The following is a 27,027-nucleotide window of genomic DNA, read 5'->3' as shown; positions in this document are numbered from 1 at the left end:
ATGGTGGTTTGTTCGTTGTAAAAATTTGTAATAGTGACAAAAATACTAATTTGTGGATCTCCTGACTTCCGTTTGCAGCCGTTGGTGTATTCTGGGAAATGTTCATGCTCCTTGGTTTCGAGTGGGGTCCTGACACATCTCTGTTTCAAGGGCTATCTAGCCCTTCCCCTTAGCCCTACACCTTCAAATTGGGAATTGGTTAAGGAAAAGGGCTAAGGGGTAAAATTGGGATTGGGAAAATTTTGTGAAGTTTTTCCCCATGTACTAAGCCTTAAATCTCCACTTCAGCAGCACTTACAGCAGCAGTTTAACTCATTTATATTCTGAAGGTTATTCATGAGGGATATTTGATTCTACAAAGGTGTTTATTTCTGGCTAGAATTTTTTTCTAATTATGGAGTGATGAGAAAGAAAGATAACCTTCTTTAGAAACTTTTGACTCGAACGTTTCAACAACAAAAAATTAAAAAAAACTGTGACCTAAAAAGACCTAAAAAGTCAGGTTTAAAGTTTAAACCTGACTTAATCCAATGTTCAGATTTTTGTGCTAGAAATGTATGCAAATTAGTGCAGATTTACCTAAATAATTGATCACTAGCATATATAAGCATTTTGTATATGAAATGTTTTAAATACCAAATAATATTTTTTTTTATGATAACTAGTAGTTTGTTGGTTGTCTTTTACCCTTTTCAACTTCAGTGGAACTCAAGCACATATCTTTTTTTTTTATAGGAAGAGTTCTACCAAAAATGAAAATTATTTTATCTCTAACATGCTTTACTTGATCCAAGCCTGTATGGCTTTCTTTCCTCTCGAGAAAAGCTGACACTTCTATAGTGTCTGAATGCCAATGGTTACAAGTTTCCAGCTTCAAAATATCTTCTTTTGTGTTCAACAGAAGAAAGAAACCAATAAAGGCGTATAACCACTCAGTTAAATGTAATGATGTGTACATATTGGGAGCTTTTTCGTTTTGGAGTGTACCATCCCTTAAACAGATCAGCTGTAAACACATTTCCAATTCCCCACCGCCAGAGGGCAGCAGTAAACCATTACAACGTGAAGCTGATTTCATCTGTATAAGTGATCAGGTCTAATGTAATGATTCTAGAATAAAACGCATTACCATTTTAAAGCTCAGAGAGAGTGTGTGTGGCTCAGGGCACAACATGGTTCATGTGCATACGTGTCTGTGTGTGGGTGTGTGTGCACATGCAAAACTCACCAGTCACAGGCTGCTTGTACATTTCTGCCCCCAGTCGAAACCAGAGCTTTTAGCCTGTAACAGAGAGAGAGAGAGAGAGAGAGAGAGAGAGAGAGAGAGAGAGAGAGAGAGAGAGAGAGAGAGAGAGAGAGATCAGCTCAATTGCTGTACTGGTCACAAAATCAATGGCCTTCTTTCCGGAGGATGTTTATCAGTACATTAGTGCTAAGGAGTTTTCTCAGAGATCTGATTTCTCAGAGATGTTCCTCAGTAGTCCACATCTCGGTTTAAGAATATATGGTTTATCGTGCATGAAATCACACTTATGCAGGCTAAGCAAGCTCTGTGATAAGAGTCTAGACCGTCTCCTGAACATCACTGGGAAAGCTGGATAATCACTTATTTATGGACATTTATGAATATTAAAGAGGCTTACTTTTGCAGATTATTTTAAAGAGGGTCATATGAGCCAAAGCAACCTATAAGAGTTGAAGCATACACTGGGAGCAATAAAAGGATGAGTAATATTCCTCAAAAGTTTAGGTATTAGATATAGAGATCTTTATCGCACGAAGAAAGTACAATTATCTATAAATAGGAATATTTTTTATTATGTATACAATATGTATTTTAATAAATATAATATTTTTTAAATTTAATACAAAACAACAATAAAAAAAAATTATGTGTGCCAAATTAGTTTACTGTCACCTATCATTTTTATTTAAAAATATAAAAATAAAATATAAATAACAAAAAATAAAATACCTAAAAATCTAAAAATGTATTGACAAATTTATATTGATAAATACAAGAAGTAATTTTTTTAAAAGGGTACCTACAGAAATCGTAATGTTACAATAACTGAAAAAAAATTCAATCTGTAATATTTTTCTTAAACACTTATTTAAAATAATAAATTTTTCTGATCAAGTCACATGAACGTTTTCTTACCATTTTGTCTAACACAAATAAACATTTGTAATTAAATAATAATAATAATAATAATATTTAATGTTTTTTTATTGTTTCATTGCAGATAAATGCAGGTTTGGTGAAGTGAACCTTTTTAAAAAAGCACACCGACCTAATTAAGTTTAAACGGTACATAATATACACTTAACTTAAAAAAATAACTCATTGGACAAAATCTATTTAAATTTAATAAATTTATTTAGCAACAGCTAAAAGACTATTTACACAATTAAATGCAATCGAGTCGATCCAACATGATTTTATCAAATAAAAGTTTATTTTATAGTTTTTATTTTTACTTAAACTCAAAGGTCTGATAATATCATGCATGTCTACTATGTGTTGAACATTTCAAAGTCTCTTAGTTTTATTTAAAGTTATCCTTAATGAACTAAAACAGCCATTTTAAGCATATTTCATGAGTTACAGTTGATTGAGACGCATTTTAGGACAGTTATTGCTCACTGAGCAAAGCAACAAACCAATTTTGTGTAAATTAAGCTGCCAACACCCGAAGCATGGGCGCTTTAGCAAGGTGGTAATCTCAAAACTCAAAGCATTACATAAAAATCTTCAAAATCTTCGAAATAAAGTGAAGATTAAACTCTTACAAGTCGTTGTATTAACTTTCAACACCTTATATTACTTTTATTGTCAACATTTCCCTCTCTTAAATCAATCCCACAACAAACTACAAATCCCCTAACCCAGAAGTTGGACCAACACAAAACGCTTAAGTGAACTTATTGGTTTACAAATTTAAGTGGACCGAACATAAAACAAATAAATTGACCAAAGAAATGACAAGAATTGTGTTGTTGTATCTCATTTTAAATAAGTAGTTGAGACAAGCAGCAGTAATCTTTTTTTTTTTTTTTTTTTGAGTGTATGCTATATTTCAGGAGTGAAAGAAACACCCTCTAAATTTACCACCACTGCATTTCACAAATGTACACCCAGCCCGACTCATTTAGCAGGTGTCTGCCTTAAAAAGATCAGTGTGGAAAATAATATCTCTTGGTCTGTGGTTTGAAAACTGTGATGAAAAAGGAAATGTCGCTGTCTCTCTCAGTTCATAAAACGCTCCCCACAGTCTCCTCTCTGTCTTGAGTTCTCCTTTATTCTTGGTTTTTCATCATACAGAACTCAAAGGCGTAATTAAAAGCTATCTGACACCTATACAGAACAATAATTTCACAAAGTCACAGTCAGACCCCCTTTTATTTGTGCAAGGCCTCTCTATTTCATGCGCGCACACACACAGCTTGAAGAAGTCCATTATTGGTGGGGATAATTACATAATCTTCTCATGTGTAGGATGATAATATTTCCTCGGTTCACATCTATACTGCAAAACGACATCTAATCCAATCTAAGGTCACGCTAAACGCACTATGTCATTTCCTCGTGTGTCAGCTGACATCTCGAAGGCTTTTTTTTTCATGAGCCAATTAAATTATCCTCTAAATCTAATTAGTGTCTTTTTATAAAAGCTCTAAAAATCACACAGTCTGACTGACTCTCAGGGGAAACGGATCTGTCTGAAAACTTGCAGTCAAACTGAAAACGCAGCCTGAGGTTTGAAGAAAGCAGAAAAAACAAACAAACTAAATTACAAAAAGCTGAGTTTTTTGATAAGTGATGAGTATTTAGTGGAAATACAAACTGCTGTGGAGACGCATTCAGTCTCACGTGACCGCCGACATTCAGTTTCCACTAGCTCAGGATCGGAAAAAGTGATTCACAAACTGATATGGGAAATACTACGAATGAACCAGAGTGACATTTGACTACGAGGCTATAGACGTGCTTTTCTCACACCTAACAAAAAAGGCAATGACAAGACTCAAGAACAGAGAAGTCACACGTCAGAGATCAGGGAAATGCAGATTATGCGGATTGTTCAAAGTACAGGAAGCCTTTGCTGATCACACTATACTTATCAGACAATGTACTGTATCAAAGCATCACAAGCAAACAAACCTTAATGTTTACTGGATCCAATTCTGCTTGTTGTTGCAAATGTTAAAGAGTCTGCATCATAAAAGTATAATAAAGTATAAATAACAGTTGAAAAGTAGTAGGTATAGGACAATATGGTAATAAAACTATATTATAGGTTGTGTTTTTTTTAAAGGTAACGTGATGACAAAACTGAGCATTTTTAAGGCTCTTTTATCCAGTCTTCAGTGTCGCATGATCTTACAGAAAACAGTTGATTCAATCCATTTTTTTTACTCGTTTCAAATGTCAGAAACTTTGCCTCAAACTTTTAATACAAATAATTCATATACACAATATAAAAACACAAATATACATAAACATACTCTCACTGGCCATTATATTAGGTACACCTAACTAGTACAGGGTTAGACCCACTTTTACCTTCAGAACTGCATCAACACTTGTGGCATAGATTCAATAAGGTACTGGAAATATTCCTTCGAGATTTTGATCCATATTGACATAATAGCATCACAAAGATGCTGCAGAATCTCCCGTTCCACCACATGGCAAAAATGCTCTATTGGATTGAGATCTGGTAATTGTGGAGGCCATTTGTGAACAGTGAACTAATTGGCATGTTCAAGAAACCAGTCTGAGATGATTCACGCTTTATGACATGGTGTGGAAGCAGCCTTCAGAAGATGGGTACATTGTGGTAATAAAGGGATGGACATGAGGTACAATACTGAGGTATGCTGTGGCGTTGGCATGATGCTCAATTGGTACTAGTGTGCCAAGAAAATATCCCCCACACTATTACACCACCACCAGCAGCCTGAACCGTTGATACAAGGCAGGATGGATCCATGCTTTCATGTTGTTAACCCAAAATTCTGACTCTACCATCTGAATATTGCAGCAGAAGTCGAGACTCATCAGACCAGGCAACATTTTTCCAATCTTCTTTTGTCCAATTTTAGAGAGCCTTTGGGAATTGTAGCCTCAGTTTCCTGTTCGTAGCTGACACAAGTGGCACCCCGGTGTGGTTTTCTGCTGCTGTAGCCCCTCCGCCTCACGGTTTGACATGTTGTGCATTCAGAGATGCTCTTCCGCATAGCTCAGTTGTAACAAGTGGTTATTTGAGTTATTGTTGCCTTTCTATCAGCTCGAACCAGTCTGGCCATTCCCCTGTGCCATCAACAAGGCATTTGTGCTCCCAGAATTGCCTCTCACTGGATATTTTCTCTTGTTCGCAACATGCTCTGTAAACCCTAGAGATGGCTGTGCATGAAAATCCCAGTAGATCAGCAGTTTACGAAAAACTCAGACCAGCTCGTCTGTCACCAACAACCATGCCACGTTCAAAGTCACTTAAATCACCTTTCTTTCCCATTCTGATGCTCGATTTGAACTGCAGCAGATCATCTTGACCATGTCTGAAAAACCTAAATGCATTGACTTGCTGCCATGTGACTGACTGATTAGAAAAATTGCGTAAACTAGCTGTTGGACAGGTGTACATAATAAAGAGGCCGATGAGTGTATACACATACATTTACATATACACACACATACAAAATTAGAGTAATGTTAAATGTCTAAATGTATGAGTGTTCAAATTTATTTATGATTATTCATATTTATTTTCACACTGCTACGATTAAATTACCCAATTCACCACTACACAAACGGCCCTGCAGTTTCTTCACAAGCCCGACCTTCACTTCAACAAAATAAATCAAATCATTTTGTGGTAGACAAGTGTAGCTCAGAATTTGTAATTTGCAATAGATACAGTACATATTTATCATATTTACATTTATACATCGTTTCATGTTCAGGATTATATTCATGCGCTACTTTTTCATGCATTTAGCATCCTTGGTTATATTTAAAAAAAATAAATAATTACTGCAAAAGTCACCAGTGTATGCATTTTTGTGTGTAGTAATCCAGTTCACAGTCTCCGCACAGCGCTCAATTACTCTATATTTAGTTAGGCTTCCCAGAGAATATGGTCATCAAGCCAGCTAGCCCTCAGGGCCCAGAGCCACAAAGCATGCTGGGATGGGGAAGCCCATGATGCACGGCCATATGGCTATGAATGTATAAACATATATGCACAATTACCCCCAAAAACACTGCAAAGATCCACACATGCCATGTATACATTCACAAGCTAAAAGCGTATGAGGAACCATGTACTGTATGTATTGCCAAACTGTGTTCAAAGACTGGATAATCACACGCACACACAAACTCCGGACATGAACACACACACCATATGGCATAGTTTATGACATCCAAGCATGGTGAGACACATATTCAGACTTTCATACATGCATGATCAAGTTCAGATGCCTGTGCAGTCACGCATTCACATATGTATCATTGGTTGTGAGAGTCTAAAAATAAAATAAAAGATAGTCCCTTTTAAATATCCCAGTGCAGAAAGATTGCTTCAATCACACGAGGTGTGTTTTATAAAAATGTACAAAAAGGGGGTGTCAAGTAACTGTACAAGATGTGTATTGTTATAGCAGCAAAATCCCCTTTAAAACGCAAAAAACACCACAAGGAAACTTTTTGTTTATATGCAAGTTAATATGTAAAGGAATTACAACAGAATCTTTTGTTAAGGAAATACCAACTGAAGACATTCGAAGTAGGACTGGAGTTAAAGAACAGGGTGGACCTGTTAAAGACTTGTATGATTGTTAAAAAAAAAAAATTCAGTCCAAACCCCAAATGATATTCATGAAATGACAATGATGTTCATTAAACGTCTATTACGATGCCATTTAAACTTTGACAAGGAATATGATACAGGTTTCAGATCTGTTTAACCCAGAAAGGGCGGTTGTCATGTATAGGTAAGAAACCACTTCAAAAGTTTTATTTTCTCTCTCTTTCTACAGCAGCAGACCCAAACTGTGTGTGTGTGTATTTATACATGAATACATAAATATACACATTACACTTATATATATTATGCAAATACCAACTTCTATCTTGGATGTACTTTTTTGCTCCAAAAAAAAAAAAAAATTATATATATTATATACACACACACAATTACGAACAGACAAGAAAAATATTAAATTGTGATATATATATATATATATATATATATATATATATATATATATATATATATATATATATATATATATATATATATATATATATATATATCACAATTTAATATTTTACTTGTCTGTTCGTAATTGTGTGAGAAATTTGACCTATTTTAAACAAAACAAACATTTAAAGGGATTAACAAACTCTACGATTACACTTTCAAGACATCACACCACCCACACACAGCACGTTCATCACATATACATTCACAAACACACAAGTGAGGCCACACACACACACAGTATATAACAACTCCTATACTCCTAAACACAAACATTTGATCTGTATAATGAAAATATGTAAAAATAGTTCTGCATCCAGGGTCCTACATAGACACACACTCAAACACACTTTACTTGTTTGATTGTCCATCAGCCCCTATATATATATATGCGTGTCTGTATTGTGTTACAGGCCATCTCCTCCTCCCTTCCCCTCTGGTCAGTGCTCCAGGCAGGAACTCAATGATTTATTTATAACCTGTATTTCCTGTGCAGCATTCGGGAGGGATGAAGAGCCTGGTCCAGGGAACACATTTGTCTGGGTGTGCTTTTGTGCGTGGGTTTTGTTGAATATGACTCTTCATTTATGAAAAAGACGCCTCTCTCTTTCTCATCTCGTTTTTTTTTTTCATGCGTCTCTATAACATTTTTGTTAGAGGAAGGGTTTAAGATGTGTAACATGCACACGGAATAAGAGTCTAAGTCAGTGTCTGTGCATATTTTCTCCATCATTCTCTCACTGCTTTGGCCCAATCTCCAAACTCTATGGGGAAATAGTCACTTCCTGTTTACAGAGGAGCAAGTTAGCATGTATTCCCATTCTGCTCAACACAGCACAACGCCCACCCACACATAAATCGCACATACACAGATGAAAAAAAACGGGTGTCCTCTGTGCACACTTCAAGAATACTCACATTTCATTAGACAATCAAAAAGCCAGTGTAGTTTCTAGAGACTTTAAGCTGAAATTTACTGTATACAAACCAGTACTTTTTTTGTTTTTGAGAAACAGTCGACATGCACTACTCATATCAGATTAGAGAACGAAAACAACCAAAATCTTTTATTATTATTATTATTATTAGTTAAATATTAAATATATATTGGGTTAAAGTCAAAATTATTAGGCTTTTTTTTTCTTTCTTTTTAAACATTTCCCAAATGATTTTTAACAGAGCAAGGAATTTTTCACAGTATTTCCTATAATATTTTTTCTTTTGGAGAAAATCTTATTTGTTTATTTCGGCTAGGATAAAAGCCGTTTTATTTGTTTTTTAAAACCATTTTAAGGTCTCTTAAGCAATATTGTTTCTCGACTGACTGGCCTAATTACTAGGGCTAGACAGAATCTCCAGGCATTTCATTTGTGGATTGATTTTGTGAGTATCGTAACTAAAAACTTAACATATGAAATAAAAAGTTACATTTTTACTTATTCTTATATTTTTATTTATATTACTTATATTTAAGGTTTGCAATGCAAATCCAATTAGATCCACTTATTTGGAAAACAAAGGAAGGCCCAATTCCAATTCTATTTTTGTACCTCTACCCCTTTCCCTTGGCCCTTGAAACAAAGTGTGAAGGGGAAGGGCTTCAAAATGTATCCCTAAGAAATGGGACAGCACTACAACATCAGCACAAGTCATCATATGTCATCGCAATCTCTCGCTTAATATGACATCAGATGATCGCGACTGCTGCAGTTATTCCAGTTGCGTTATTTATTTTATATCTACAGGAAAATTACTGAAGGCAACAATATCATGTCATTATAATGATCTAATGTGGCAATAAGATCATAACTGTACTGTGCATTTACACCGTGGCCATATTCATCTATGTGAACACACAAAAAACAACATTAAAAATATAGCAGACACTGTAAAAAGATCATTCAGCCACAAGACTTTTCTGACAGGGTATACTAGTGTCATCGAGTGACAGAATGCTGTGGTACTGCTATACAAGAGTTAGAATTGGCTAAGAGTTAGCATTAGGATTGGGCCCAATTCTCTCATATAATAGATCAACTAAAACAGGGCTAACCAACCCTGTTCCTGGAGATCGACCTTCCTGCAGATTTCAGTTGCAACCCATATTAAACACACCTGCCTATGATAATCAAGTGCTGTTCAGGTCCTCATTAATTGATTCAGGTGTGTTTGATCAGGGTCGGAGCTGAACTCTTTAGGAAGGTCGATCTCCAGGAGCAAGGTTGAGCACCCCTGAACTAAAAGATAAAAAAATATTACTTTAAAAACTGTAATGAAAATAAATCAAATAAACATTTTCATATTAGACAATAATATTACTGAAAATAAGTTAAAAACCAAATAAATATAAATTTACACAAGTATAGAAATAGACCATGATGGGCTAAAGATCTGCAGAAATCAGAAGAGTTCTGCATGTGCAGATTCCATCTGGGTATACCAATTACCCAAACTGGCCTGGTTAATCTAATTAACCTATAAACCCTAAAATAAATGTTGCATTATATATATATATATATATATATATATATATATATATATATATATATATATATATATATATATATATATATATATATATATATATATATATATATATATATATATATATATATATATATATATATAAATGCTGCATTATATATATATATATATATATATATATATATATATACATACATACACACACACACATACATACATACATATATATATATATATATATATATATACATATATTTATATATATATATATATATATATATATGTATATATATATATATATATATGTATATATATATATATATATATATATATATATATATATATATATATATATATACATATATATATATACATATATATATATATACATATATATATATATATATATATATATATATATATATATATATATATATATATATATATATATATATATATATATATATATACATATATATATATATATATATATATATATATATATATACATATATATATATATATATATATATATATATATATATATATATATATATATATATATATATATATTTATGTATATATATATATATTTATATATATATATATATATATATATATATATATTTATATATATATATATATATATTTATATATATATATATATATATATTTATATATATATATTTATATATATATATATATATATATATATATATATATATATTTATATTTATATATATATTTATATATATATATATATATATATATATATATATATATATATATATATATATATATATATATATATATATATATATATATATATATATATATATATATATATATTTATATATATATATATATATTTATATATATATATATATATATATATACATACATACATACACTGTATAAGAAGGCACATAAACCTTTAAAAAAAAACAGTCAGATGTTAATGTGACTAAACTTTTTTAGGTAAGTTAGGATTATCAAATTTGTTTGTTATGCTTAATAGCAGAATAATGAGGGAGATATTTTTTGAGAAATAGTTATAACTTTTTTTGAAAGTCAAGTTGACATACTATAAGATTATTATGCATCTGAAAAAGCTCAGATGATGGTGTTTTGGAGACATGTCCTGTAGTCTGATGGAACTAAGATTGAACTGTTTGGCCATAATGACCAGTGTTACATTTGGAGGACAAAGCGGAACGCTTACAAGCCTAGGAACACCATTCCAACTGTGAAGTATGGGGGTGGCAGCATCATGTTATGGGGCTGTTTTGCTGCAGGAGGGACTGGTCTAATTCACAGCATAGATGGCATCATGAAGAAAGAACATTATGTAGAAATACTGAAGCAACCCAAGACCCAATCTCAAGACATCAGCCAGGAAATTAAATCTTGGCCACAAATGGGTCTTCCAAACAGACCATGACCCCAAGCATACTGCCAAATTAGTTCAAATGTGCTTTATGGACAACAGAGTGAATGTTTTGGAGTGGCCATCACAAAGTCCTGAACTCAATCCTATAGAAAATTTGTGGGCAAAGTTGAAAAAGCTTGTGCGAGCAATCCTACAAATTTGACTCAGTTACACCAATTCTGTCAGGAGGAATGGGCCAAACTTCCTTCAAACTATTGCAAGAAGCTTGTGGAAGGATACCCATAACATTTGACCAAAGTTTTACAGTTTAAAAGCAAAAGCTAAAAAATACCAAAGAAATGCATGTAAACTTTTGACTGTCTAGAAATTAATTTAAAAATTCACAAAATAAAATTGTTCTGGCATTTAGCAAATGTAATCATTTAGGTAATCCTAACTGACATAAAATAGTAAATGTTTGGTATGATTTACTATCAGACATTTTCTCTAAATTGTTATGCTCCTTTTTTTTAGAGTGTAGGTAAACTTCTGATTTCAACTGATATTATATATATTTATAAAACTTTTAAATCTCAAAATTGTCTTTAATCTCTGGGAATTATTGCCATAGTGAAAAACTAGGGCTCTCTTTTAAAACACAAATTTGCAGATCATGCTCCACTTCACAAGTTGCACACATCACGTATACATGAGTGAGGGACAAATTATCATTACAACTGAATCCATCTATTTTAATGTGGTTCCTACAAGTTACCAGCCAACTGGCGAGAAACTCCACACTACTTGCCAACAGCAATTTGTACTGGCATTTGGCAACTGACGAGTGTTAATTCTGGATCTTACTACCATCTCTCAGTCTCCTCTATTCTTTTCGTTTCTCCTCCATGCCACACAGAGAAAACGAGAGGAAAGAATAACAAACGCAGTGTGTGATGTCTCTGATTGTTCTGCTCTCTCACATATCCTCATGCACAATTGTTATCCGCAGACAATAAGCCCTTCTGCCTCTGTAAGTAACAGGGCTGGCTGGCCGCGAAGATCTTTTTACACTCGTCTCGTCTTCTCTAAACCGCGAGCTAACAGCTTATTATGTTAAAACTACAGGGAAGACACTCGCAGCTTTTGTGAGCGTCTTCTCACTTGGTTTGGGTGCACAAGACCAGGCAGATGGTGACACCGTTTATGTAGACAGACCAACAGGACATAAAACAAGGCCAAATCAGGAGGTTTACAAAGAACAAAATAGATTTATTCATTTAATTTACTTATATTCCTTAATTCGTTAATGAATTACTGTACAACAACTGAATCCACTAAAACCTATATAGAACAGTTGTTGAACTCGATGTTCTTTGAGATAAAGAGTGTGTCTGTGGTGTTTAGGTGTGACCATGGGTTTGAACATGCGTGTGCATGACTAAAACATGATTCATTGCAAACGAACAATTAGCAACCATTTAGAAAAGACGTGTGCAGGTTTAGATTCCACAGACATAATCAGGATCACAACTACTGCTTCTTCCATTGTCATCTGGAAACTCTGAGCTTAGCACTGTAGTGTTTCTGTCGCTTAATTCTCAGATTCGGTGCTCAGTTTGGTTTTAAATTTAAATTGAAACAGGAAGAGGTATTACTTTAGCTTTAAAAGTGCTCGTCTTTGTGTGTCATGTAAAGGAAGTGCACACTGAACACTAACATAAATATGTATACAAATATACTGTGGTAAGAAGTAACATGCAAATGATGTGGCACATTTATTCACTATAAAATAGGTCAGAGCACAATGGTACTTCCACTATTCTCATCTGATACCATTACTGACTACACAAACTTAGCAAAAATTCCAATATTGTAAGAAATAAGTTACTTTTTATAGCTTTAAAGAATATATTATATAATAAATAGTATATGGATGAAGTATATTTGCAAAATGAGAGAACAAAAAAGTACGAGCAGCTCATTGTGAATTTACATGAGAAACCTAGAAAACATGTTAATAATATTTTTATTTAATTACTAAAAACGATTACAAATCACCACTTTGTTAATCCACGCAGCAGAAAAAAGTTACAAAAGTTGTTGACGCAGAGATTAAGGTCCCATAAAAGCAATTTGAAAGCAAAAATAAACTGAAAACACCAATGAATCACTCCAATGAAACTCATAATTAGCAGACATCGTTTACAGTGGCAGCTCCAACACAGAATCCACTCGTTAGAGGCTGAAATATTCAAGTAACTTTTTAAAGAAAAACAAATACTTTCAAATTTCAGATTTTTATTATATATTAATAAATTCGGATAATATATACACCATATAATTAAAGTGAGGAAAAAAGGAGTCAAAGAGTCTCAAAACAATATTTTATTATACATCTAAATAGTTTGAGATCCTCTTATTTACAGTTGAAGTCTGAATTATTAGCCCCCCCTTTTGAAATTTATTTTCTTTTTCCAATATTTTCTAAATGATGGTTAACAGAGCAAGGAAATTTTCACAGTATGTCTGATATAATTTTTTTCTTCTGGAAATTGTCTTATTTGTTTCATTTCAGCTAGAATAAAAAAAAAGTTTTCAATTTTTGAAAACACTTTAATGTCAACATTATTAGCCCCTTTAAGCGATTTTTTCCCCCCCGATAATCTACAGAAAAAACCATCCTTATACAATAATTTGCCTAATTACCCTAACCTGCCTTGTTAACCTAATTAACCTAGTTAAGCCTTTAAATGTCACTTTAAACTGTATAGAAGTATCTTGAAAAATATCTAGTCAAATATTATTTACGGTCATCATGGCAAAGATCAAATAAATCTATTATTCTAAATGAGTTATTCAAACTATTATGTTTAGAAACGTGTTGAAGAAATCTTCTCTCAGTTAAACAGAAATTGGGGGACAATTAAACAGGGGGGCTAATAATTCTGACTTCAGCTGTATCTTAATAATGCGTATAATGGTATTCTGTGCACATTTCAAAACCCTGAATTTAATTTTTCTGTTGAACACAAAGAAGAGATTCGGAAGTATGTTGGAAAAAAGCAGCCATTGACTTCCATAGTAGGAACAAAAATATATTGTGGAAGTCAATGGCTATTTTTTTTTATAATTTATCAGTAAAACAAAGAAACTCAAACAGGTTTGAAACAAGCGTGGGCTAAGTAAATGATGAGAGATCTTTTTTGGAGGTGAATTATCCCTTTAGGAAAGCGATAAGCATGCAAAGAAGTAACTCTACTCTGTTTTTGTTTTTTGTTTAGTTGGTAAAACTAGAACAGTGGTGGTGATACTATAAAGTGGTGGTGAAATTTATTGTATTTTGTTGTTGTTGTTAAGTTTCTTCAAATGTATACATTGTTTTATGCAACAGTAAAACATGTTTGTTTAATTTCAGAAATTGTGCTTTCTTACCCCTGAAATAATATGAATCATTTGCTTATGGAATACAATATTTAAAAAAAATATACCCTATATCAAATATCAGGTTATTTAGTTTGTCATCACATATCACATGACCCTAAAATGCAGATGATGGTTATTTACGGTACATTTACATTAAAACAGAAAGAAATATACTGCAACAATATCCCACTCTGTAATGTTTGAATTACAACATTTTTTTCCAGAGAAATCTCTCAGCGGTTGGTTTTGTTCTGTAAACCTAATAGGGAACTTTTACAGAGCATTTACTGTAAATTAGTTACAACGCAAAAAACAAAAAAACACTAAATTAATTACATTTAATTAAATAAAGTTAACATTTAACAGAACTGCATTAACTTAGTATTAGCCTATGTTGTCATTAAACATACAATACAAAACTAAAAAAAGATTTAGAGAAAAATTTTATCTGCTACACTGGTAAATATATAGTATGCTAACTAGGGCTGCAGCTATCAATAGCTGTGTTTCCATTCACCTATTTTCATGCCCATTTCAAATGTGCGTATATAAAAAAAAAAAAACAGTTGAGGGAAATGCCAATATGCACATAAATTTGAACATTTGCACATATGCGAACAACTGAGTACGATAAACTTCCTATTTTATAAGAAAGAGACGCAATTAAACTACGATGGAAACATTTTTACTGAACAAATTGCAATATGTGCATTAAAAAAAGTCACATGATTTTGTTATAAGAGACCATGTGATTGTAAGAATGTGAGTGAATGGATAAACCAGCAGGCTGACCGCATAGTAAAACATCTGAAATGCTGTTTTGGTCATTCTAAAACACCTTGACTCTTTCAGTATTAGTATTATTATATTATTAATTACATCTATAACAGTCAAGAGCGTCTACAGATTGTCGGGTGGTGCTTTTTGGTTTTCAGCGGGTTTTAGATTGCTACTTAACTATATTCTGATTTTAAACGATGAATTTCAGCAGAAATATTATTAACTAATAATATAATTACAGGATAAAATAAAAACAAGCTGCTTATTGCTGAAGATAAACATAATGAGCCAATATTATAAATGTTATACACAGGTAGCATTGATTACTACCAGTTTAATCTATTACATTTCGTAATCGATTAAATCACATAATTCACTTGTAAGTTTCAGCTCCACTAACTACGATTACCAATTGTGTACATAAAGCCATTTCTATGATAACAGCTACAGTAAACGTTAGTCTGAAAATAGCCAGATGTGAAGAAAGAAACAGAACTACTACAGTACATTCTGTCCCAAACATTTTAGATTATTCATTGTGATTTATTCATGCCTGCTCTATGATTTATTTAGCATTTGCTTATTCACAGCCTGAGGACATGGTGTGGATGACAAAAGAAATATCTCATCTCTCAGAATAAATTCTTCCATTTAATCATTTCTAAATAAATGCCCTTTCACTCAGTAATATGACACAACTTGGCAAACACTTGTCTAATCTTTCCACCAAAATAACCTTTAGTGCAAAATCTAAAGCTCATTTAGTAAAATGTCAAAGATGCACTGTAAAATGGTGTTACTGTTCTATTTGTTAATGTTCAGATTCACTATTAAAAGCGTTGGGTTCCACACAATTGATTTATGTTTGTACAATATGAAGGAATTATTTTAGCTTATTAGTTTTTACAAACTTAAGTGGATTGAATCTAAAACGATTAAGCTGTCCCGCAAATAATATAAATCAAGAGTTGTGTTGTATCAGTTCATTTTAAATTAGTTTGAACAAACCGCAAACTTTTGAAACATCTAAACACTTAGCTTGCACATGCAGCTAACATGAATGAAATGTAAGTTGTTATCTGCAAGTGTTTACAAAAAGAAAAAAATCATTTTAGAAAGATTTTAAACATTTAATAGTAAAAGATCATTTCAAATAACACATTTTGTAACGCCAAAAGTACTCTTATTTTATATGATTTACAAAGACATACTAAAAATGAAAAATATATTTTAAAAATATTAAGAAAGATGGTCGGTGCCTGTGGAAAGTGCCTCGACATACGGCAAAACACGGCAACCAGAGTTCGATTCCCGCCCCTATGCCGATCATTCTCCTCTTTCTGCTCCTCAAACTTTCCTGTTATTACTCCCTTTCCGATAAAGGTGAAAAATTAGAGATTCTTTACAATTATTTATTCATTTCATCTAGTGAAACTATATTTATATCACAATCTATATCTACATATATACATATATCAGTTGAAGTCAGAATTATTAGCCCCACTGAATTATTAGCGCCCGTTTATTTTTTCCCCCAATTTTTGTTTCACAGAGAAGATTAAAGTGACATTTAAAGACTTAACTAGGTTAATTAGGGTAACTTGGCAGGTTACGATAATTAGGCAAGGAGTTGTATAACGATGGTTTGTTCTGTAGACTATGGAAAAAAATATATAGGTTAAAAAGGCTAATAATTTTGTCCTTACAATGGTGTTAAAAAAAAAAAACTGCTTTTATTCTAGCCGAAATAAAACAAATAAAACTTTCTCCAGAAGAAAGACATACTGTGAAAATTGTCTTGCTCTGTTAAGCATAGTTTGGGAAATATTAAAAAAAAGAAAAAAAAAATCAAAGAGGGGCTAATAATTCAGACTTCAATTTTTTTTATATATATATATATATATATATATATATATATATATATATATATATATATATATATATATATATATATATATATATATATATATATATATATATATATATATATATATATATATAGTTTAATTTTTCCAGTATCGTACAGCCCTATTTTAAACTATGTTATTTTGGTAGAAACTGCCGTTACTGTAAAGTTTTAAAGATCTATTTGGCTTACATAGTGGAACAAAATTTCTGAATAAATGTGAGGACGAAATATGAAGGCAATATACGGTCACTGTTTGTTCTCTTTCAGTACTTTTGAACAGTTGAGCGTAGGGTAGCATGATGTTCAGCGGTTTGTACTAAGTACTCGCTTCTGCAAGCGCCACTTAATCTTTTGATTCAGATTCTGTGAACTCTTGCCATATTTGACATTATGAACACATATGTGTACGCATGTACCTCAGTGCATTTGAAGTTTTGAGCGTGCATGTGTCTTTCCACCCCCACGTCTCTGTGTCTCAGCACATATGGGTTCCTTTATGTCCCAGCAGCCACGGCACTCTCAAAAGGTCACAAACCACTTCCTGAAATGGGGCACTTCCTCTTAGCGGACAAATTTTGCACTGTTGGTTTACAAGGAGTCTGCAAGAGTAGGAGTGCTGTTCATAAAGCTGACATAAGTATTTGGATGACATCGATTTAGACTGAAAATGAATTAAAATGTTTCAAAACGCAACTTGCAGTGAAAACCGAAGGCCTTAAATGCAGTTTAAAAGCTTTGAAAACTACATAAACTAAAACAGGTACAAAAGTAGCCTTGGCAGCTCTGGAAAACTTCCTCAAATTGTGTTCAGGAAGGAGAGTGGATGTGATTTCATGTGTTTGTATTCTCAGGTAAAAAAAAAAAAAAAAACTAAAGCTGATAGACGGAGAAAAGCAAAACGGTAGGAGACAGTTTCACTAAAGGAATACATTTCTCAGCAACTGTTTTTTTCCATTGCTGACTTGAAGATGATGTTAGTTATAATATTTTTAACCAGCAATTTGTCTCAGATGTTTGTCCTAAAGTAATGTTAGAAGAAAAACAAAGCTCAGGAAATAGAAATATGTAAACAACAAATACCTTACATTGTCCAATTGACAATAATAGAATGAATACCGATGTTAAAGTATTTCTTTGGTCACACTTTATTTTGATGGTTCGTTTGTTGACTTTGAGTTACATGGCATCTATGTGCCAACTAATTCTCATTAAATTATAAGTAGACTGTTAGGTTGCGGTTAGAGTTAGTGACATGTACTTGCAAAGTTTCTTATAGTCAGTTAAATGTCTGTTGAAAGAGCAGTACCAACATATATTAAGCAGACAGTCTACTATTACTCAAATGGACCGTCAAAATAAAGTGTTACCATTTATTTAATTAATACAATCTTCAGAACACAATTGTAGTTTGTTTTTTGAAACAATATTTCCTTTAATAATAAGGACTGCCCGATGACCTGGGGTCAGAATGAGAGACACTCCGGACAATAGACATGCTCGTAAGTGGCCCGATTGAGCCAATGCTGCCTTGTTGCTAAAGTATAGTTTGCCTATTTGGCTGTTTTTCAATTGTGTGTGAATAGAAGGCAGAAACAGTTTGTGCTTTTAAGGCTTTAAATGCTACCTTCTTTGTGAAGTCACAATCACCATATTGCCTTTACTGTTCCTCTGATCTGATTGGATGCAATAACATAATTTTTTTCGTAACCTGGTAACAACCAGTAGAGCTAAGAGACGGCAACATGGCGGCAACATCAAGTTATGAGGCTAAAAGAAAATGTCTGCTTCTATTGTCTTGGAAGCAGACATTTACGTGGGTAGAACACAGCAAAAAAAATAAATAAAGTGAAGTTTTGCACAGTTTTCCTTCACGTTGGCTAGTCAGCCACCATTTGTTAAATAATTTAGAAGCGCAATAAATGCCTGCACATTTTCCATACTGCTCTTTTTGTTTGCATAACACTTTGAATTTTGTTCATTATACATTTATTAACATTTTGACAAAATTTAAATTCAATTAAATATGTGGCTAAGAAATAGCTATTAACTTTATGCCAGTGAAACTGTACGGAAATGCAGGGCAAGTAAAAACCTAATTGAGCAAACAGAAAAAAATCCTTAGCGTTGAACCCTGTTATATATTTAAATGAATATGTTTGGGTAAAACTATTTATATTTTGCAAACTACTGATGACATAACTTCCATGTAATTGTCATTGTAATGACACTGTCATTTAAAGACTTTTTTATATAAAATAAAAGGTGCCACGTTTTCAGAAATTATTATTATTATTATTATTATTATTATGACAAAATAATATCATTATTTACATTTTGGAATAAAAAAACATCTATATTTGCTTCAATATCCTTGATTTTCCAGTCACAACAAATGTAAACATTTGTCATTCTGACAACATTTTCTTATTTATTTAAATTAATGTGCGAGTAAAACGATTTTTATTTTGTGACATTATTTCCCTATTTAAAATAAAAATGTTGTCATTTAGAGATTTTCTTTAAAATATAAAAGGTGTTACGTTTTCAGACATTTGCATTATTTCTTTAGACAAAATAATACCAATATTTGGATTTGGAATAAAAATATTTGTTGAAATATGCCTGATTTTCAGTCATAAAAAATGTAAACATTAGTCATTCTCATAATTTTGCCTTAATTTAAAAGTAAAATAAATAATATTATCTAAATTAATTTGTTATTTGATTGAAGAACTGAAACTGTTAAAAAAAAAAAAAAACCTCTCTTGATATCTCTTTGATAAATATGGAACTTAAATGAAAAACAAACATTTCCATAGATTCAAAGTTTATAGTTAAAACATGTTTTGGAAAGACATAATTCTTCAGTAGTTTTGTTCAGCAGGCATGTATTAAATCGATTTAAAAATAACAACAGAAGCATTTATAATGTTACAAAATCTATCTAAATAACTATTGTGTTTAACCAAGCATGAATACTCTGCAACACACATCAATGCTTTAGTTGAATTTATAAGCTGAATCAACCAAACGATAAAGGACATCATAAAATGTTGTAATTCTTTTGACTAGATATCCAGCTGTGAATCCTGTGCAATGATTTTGTAGTATATTAAGAGGTGACTGGCTCTTGGTGAGCTCAGTCCTCCAGAATCTGCACTGTCATGGCCTTCCCACTTCCCACATTTCCTCATCATGTGATGACTCCACACACACAAAGCAGAGGCTTTGTTGTCATTACCAGTCTTTGAGTCATAGATTATTACGGAATATCCGAGAATGGACAAAAATGATCATGTACTGTAGTACAAACAATGAGGAACACAACTCTTTTTTTCTGAATGGCTGGAAAATGCTATTCATAACTAAAGTCCATACCAGATAACAGAAGTCAATAGAATCCCAAATACAGAATCCCAAAATGAGAACAGATATAAAATCAACACATGCACATGCAAGAGATAGCAGAATATGTGACTTCCATACAAACCAACGCATGGACAAACCCAGGGCCAGAACACAAACTATTTGAAGTTCATTCAAATAAGTGTGTTGTTTCTTACACTCACATGCACACGCACACACACATACGCGCACACACACACATACACAAAACGAATAATTTCAACAAATGTGTAAAGGGTCACTTTTTAATTTTCTGTTTCAATGGCTGTCATGTTGTTTTTGATTAAGGCAATCAATTTAAAAGAACAATCCCAAAAATAAACAAAAAAATAATTTTCTTTCTCTTTTTCAATCATGCAATACCAGGGAAAAAGCATCTCTGAATCTGGTGTGCAACGACAGACAGAATGAGACTGCTGAGACGGTGGATCTCAGTCCAATGAAATATGAATGCTACATGAAGCAAAGAGTTCTAAATGAAGCAAAAAACAGGACATGATGTCACAAGATGTGACAATATAAAGGACAGAATGCTCAAGCAAACCAGGTTTTATTATCATCAGTCACAAATGTTGCGATTACAGTTTAATTCAGATGTCAGGACTCTTTAGAAATCTTTAGAAAAGAGAAATCTTTACTCTTTTCCACATTTTATAAGTGCTTTGTGAGTTTTCCGCTGATAAAAATAACATCATCAGTACACCAAGCAGACACACAGCATCGTGTTGGATGTCTGAGAAAATCTTTTACAAAATGATCATCATAGAGGATTGTTTGTTTTGTACAGATTTGGTCTTAAAATAGCTGTGTGAATATTAAGCAAACCAGGGCTAATTTAGGATAAATTATCAACAGAAGCAAACAATAATGTGAAAATTTTCAAGCTCCAGAAAAAAAAAGTCAATTTGACTTTTGTTTGATCCAAATTTCCTAGAGATGTAATATTAAATTTAAAAACTGTTTATGATCTACAATGTTTATCAAAAGAAATTTGACCAAACTTGGAGCGATTATAATAGAAGAGGTCTTTCGAGATAGATCTGATAATTATTTGAAAAGCTCTGTTTTACAAAATTCCTCTGAATAATTTCTTCAAGAATTAGACTCTTCAAAGTCAAGAGTTTGATTCCTCAATTCAAGCCGGAGTTATCAATTTTGACACAGTCTTCACTGTGGCAAGAGTATATCATCATAAATGTTTGGAGTGTAAACAAACACAGACTCTTTTCACAAGCCTGTTTTGACGTGTTTAGCGCTCATCAGCATCCTAAATTCTTTTAAAGTTTTTAATATAAAAAAAAAAACTTATGAACATTTATATGCATTTCTGCATGTAGTTTACCTTCTTTGCTTCAAATGACAAAAAATAAATGATCGCTTATGCAAGGGGTTTCTAATGCAGCGTCCATGGGACAGGAGAGCAAATTTGATGTTAATTCTCTCATCTGGCTGCCGTCATCGGTCTCGCACTATTTTTTTTCTGAAATTCTTTATAACATCATTGTAAAGTTGTTGTTCTATTATTTGAGAAAATAAGATTGTAAAAAAAATATTGTTGTGTTCTCCCATTCACACTCTTTAAGATTTCTTTCTTTCTCAAAAGTATGACGACTTCTATTGAAAAACCCATGTGAAAAGGATCTATTTAACATTTTTGGTTGAACTGCCCCCTTAAGCCTAATCAACTTTGATGATTGTCAATATCAGCAACATCTATCATCACATTTTAATGACACACTAACTGAACATTTTCAAACTCAAAGCACCTTTGAATTCACTTGCAATGCCCTCCGTTCTTTGAACTGAATGTTTCCACCTCACACTCTCCTTTTAAAACTTGTTGCCTATACTCCCTCTCTATTCTCCTTCTGCCTTTCTTTAGCGGAAAATTTGTGCAACTCCTGCATCATCAGGCGAAACTGGAAAGAGTCCCTAAGCAGCCAGGACACAGAAACATCAGTGTTTCCACCCAATATATGAGAGCTTCCCACTCAAACTGACCTTGACGCACACAAACACACACACGCACACTTGACAGCCTGCTGATAAGTCTGGCCTCCACACACTCACACGGAAACCTCCAAAAACACCACCTTGTACACATTTGGTTACAGCATAGTTGAGTCAACAGACAAATAGCCTAAGTGGTTTCTGCCACCAGGCCCGATACAATCTGGACATATTTGCATCGGAAAATGTGCATTTCTGGCTTACAATGGAGTCTAAACTTTTAATAACACTGAAACAAAACTAAATAATAAAAAAAAGAAAGGAAAAAACCTGATTATGAAATATTCATGATTACTCAAAAATAACAGAAATTCATAAACTATAACTTACTCAACTTCTCCAAGTCAGTTAATATGCTGTTTTGATACTACCTCCTTTAAAACACATTTCAATGTGTGAACAAACTGTGCTGCGAGTGCATTGTTCATTTGCATGGCAACTTGACGTCAACAATAAACTCAAAAAAACGACAAAGCGAGTCTCTCATAAGTCAAGTAATTGGCACGCTATATGTAAACCAAATTCTTTGATGATTGTCAATATCAGAAACATCTATCATCACATTTTAATGACACACTAACTGAACATTTTCAAACTCAAAGCACCTTTGAATTCACTTGCAATGCCCTCCTTGTCAAAAACGACAAAGCGAGTCTCTCATAAGTCAAGTAATTGGCACGCTATATGTAAACCAAATTCTTTGTTGCTGGTTCATTTGATATTGGGCGGGAACGATGGCAAATCAAAGGCTAGTGGTCATGTACCTTCAACATTTTTTACTTTAGCAAATCAGTTTGAAAGTCTGAGTGAACACAAACAATCTACTTCATATTCAGAAGCCTGAACTTTTTATAAGCAGCAACAGACGATTTAATCATAAAAAAAAAAGATCTATAAGCATCACTTACACACTTTCCTTCAGCTTATTCTCTTTGCAGGGGGTCACCACAGCAGAATGAACCACCAATATAAAATGCGTACATAATAAAAATCTAAATTGTATGCAAAAATATGTTTTTAATTGTGCATGTGTGTGCATGGGGGTGTGTGTGTGTGTGTATAGGCATGGGTTGGTATAAAATTCTGATGTTATGAAAACCTCAGATAATTTTTAAAAATCTTTTTCCCCTTTGAACACAATCTATTTTATTTTGAGAAACTTATATTTTGGAACAGTAAACATGTCGGGTTGAACAATTCAAATTAATCATTGACTTCTGTCTTCATTAGTTCAAAAACACAGATGTCTTTCAACTAAATAAATAAATAAATAAATAAAATCTAACACATACTTTAGGTACGGTATAGCAGAAAGTTTTGGCGGTTTTAAATCCTTGACTTTTCCAAGCCGCGGTATATCTTGAAAATGGTTATTGTCCCATGCCTATATATGTATACATACATGTATGTGTGTGTGTGTGTGTCTGTGTCTGTGTCTGTGTCTGTGTCTGTGTCTGTGTCTGTGTCTGTGTCTGTGTCTGTGTCTGTGTGTGTGTGTGTGTGTGTGTGTGTGTGTGTGTGTGTGTGTGTGTGTGTGTGTGTGTGTGTGTGTGTGTGTGTCTGTGTGTCTGTGTGTCTGTGTGTCTGTGTGTCTGTGTGTCTGTGTGTCTCTGTGCGTATTGATTGAAAATCAAAATTATTAGCCCTCCGGTCAAATTTTTATTCTTTTTCAAATATTTGTTTAAAGTAAAAGTTATAAACATACCAAGGTAACAGTTAAAGTATTTCTAATAACAAAAGTCATTATTAAAAATTAATTATTACAACTATTATTTTTAAAAATGTTGAAAGAAAAAAGCTTCTCTCTGTTAAACAGAACTTGGGAAATATTTTTAAAGAACCAAAATTTCACAGGAGGCCTAATAATCACATATCACTAATAACTAACTAATAATAAACAAATCCCTTTATTTCACAAAAACCTCCGGTCCAGTGGTTGCACATCACTGAGTGCAAAAAAAAAAATAAAATAAATCAATGTCACACTGGAAGTTCTTGCCTAGGCCAGATACTGCAACAAAGAGCTAGTGCTTGTAAAATAATGCCTAACCAAGGACTAAAATTAGTACACTTCAAAAAACACACTGCAATTCAATCAGTATGGTACAATTAAACAAACTGGCTTACGCAAACTTAATTGGAATGTAGCAAACAGCCAGTAAATAGTTTCCTCCCACCATTCAGTGTCAATGACAATCATCTTTTGTCCAGAAAGACTGATTAAGACTCCTCTCATGCATGCTCATGTTTAGCTTATTACATATTACGACAGGGAAAGGCTGCCGCAGACGTCAAATGTCTAACCTTCTCAGTCAGTCCTTTAAAGCAGGGGTTCCCAAACTTTTGAGCCTGCGACCCCCAAAATAACAATTCCAGTGACTTACGACCCCCACTGACCTTGGAGGTGGTTATAAATATACATACGTGGCGCACACAACAATAAGCCTATATAAACACAAACATATTGACAACACAAAAATAGTGCAACAGTCTACTGATCGTTATTTATTTATTTTTTGTCATTTATTCACTTGTTTAAGTTAATATTAACCTCATCTAATGAGACTGGTGGGCACAATGGTTACTAGACAAGACTATTCTTGATTAATTTTGGAGAACGCCACTTGTAGATCATCCTCTATATTCAGTTGTTTATGATTTTTTAATCTTTTAAAAAAAAAAAACGTTTATTTTTAATATAAGTGAGTGCCGTAAAGGTGTCAAAGTTTACCATGATCCTCTAAAACCAGACTGCTGCAACAGACACCATTAATAATGAATATTACAATTAATATTATTAATATAAATGTAAACACCCCAGGGGTAGCAATACGAAGGGGAAAAAAAGAATAAATTAAAATCTTGAGGCTGATGGCTTTTTGTTTGCATGTTGTTGTTATTATATTTAACTAGTAAATACTATTTTTATCTTCTGTAGGATATTGATAAAATAGGGTAATTCTAATAGTTCAATCAAGTGTATTGGATTTTTTTTTTTTTTTTAAATCACCAAATGACCCCGACTTTAGGAACCACTGCTTTAAAGACTCATCAGTGCAGACACATAAATTGTAATCTCCTAAACTGAGTCTGCAAAAAATAAGCAGTCCCCCTTGACTGATTTATATGTGAATAAACACTGTTTAAAGACAAACTCGGAACTGTATCCATTCTATCACTTACTTAAATAGATATCTGAGCTGACAATTAACACGAAAGAAATACAAATCTGAAATTTAAATGTGCATATAAAAAATTATATATAGTACAGATGGCATACTGTCAATAAGAATATTGTAAATACACTAGGATATAGTGATATAAATAGGATATAGAATTTTATTTTTTTTTAAATCACATGATGCACACTGAAAAATTATCCGTAAAGTAGCAGTTTTCCATATTTTGTGATTCCCGTTTTAACTTTTTTTCCTGTTTATTTATGCTTTTGAATTGCATTACAGGACCTTGATCTTTCTTCCAACAACTTTTAACATTTAAAAGTGAGAAAAAGTTACTTTTATGAACATTTTTAATTGTTTAAATTGATATATTGTCTGGGTTGGTGTTGTATATTAAGTACAAAAACCTTGTAATAAACTGCCAGTACATTTTCTGTTATTTTACATATTTATTTCTCTGTTTCTTATACAGTACATTATATTATTTCAAACTACTAAAATCATCACCTTGAAATTATAAGGTTCTATCTGCATTCTGAATGATTTTGTGATATTTTGAGCTTTAAAGTTTTTGCATTCCTTAGCAAAATGAGTGTAACATTTGTTTTTTAAATAAAAAGTCATAAAATGTAAACAACTTATAAAAATAAAATCACATCATGTAAATAAGTTGTTATTTAATAAGAATGTGTCAATAACTCAATTTTGACCAAAATGTCAGATAGAACTTTATAATTCTAAGGTGATGAAAAAAAGTTACTTTGCTAAACGGTTGAATTTTCAACAGACAGAACAGAGATCAAGGTCTCATAATGTAATTCACAACCATAAACAGAAAACTCTCATGAACTCTCGTGAAATATGGAAACTGTTAATTAACAAATATTTTTTTTACAATGTATAACCAAATCTTTATAATCTTTACATAATCAAATGTCTTTATATTATTTGTTCTATTAAAAAAATAACATGGCATATTAGCAATACAATTATAATAATAGCTAAAATAAATACAATAAACATATGTATAATTGCTTATTAATAATTAGTTTTATATCAATTTTAATTATTGAAATTAAAGTGACATAATTTACAAAACCATATTAAAATCTTGTAAATTACTACTTTAAATAAAAGGATCATTGACTAATGTCAAATTAAATATTCGGTTTCATTTAGGATAAATAAAGAAAG

General features: G+C 32.4%; 1 protein-coding gene across 1 annotated transcript in view; it reads right to left on the bottom strand.

The window, feature by feature from the left end:
- The window catches only part of ubash3ba (ubiquitin associated and SH3 domain containing Ba), a 51,141-nt gene that overhangs the window by 18,350 nt on the left and 5,764 nt on the right, over window positions 1-27,027 (bottom strand). Inside the window, exon 2 of the mRNA XM_001923850.8 lies at window positions 1,229-1,282. Within this exon, the coding sequence (XP_001923885.3) occupies window positions 1,229-1,282 (54 nt within the window). The remainder of the gene's footprint in view (window positions 1-1,228; window positions 1,283-27,027) is intronic.

Source organism: Danio rerio, chromosome 5, assembly GCF_049306965.1.
Source record: "Danio rerio strain Tuebingen ecotype United States chromosome 5, GRCz12tu, whole genome shotgun sequence".
NCBI lineage: Eukaryota > Metazoa > Chordata > Actinopteri > Cypriniformes > Danionidae > Danio > Danio rerio.
Note: the sequence above shows the minus strand (reverse complement) of the source record. Positions and strands in the feature narration are given on the sequence as shown.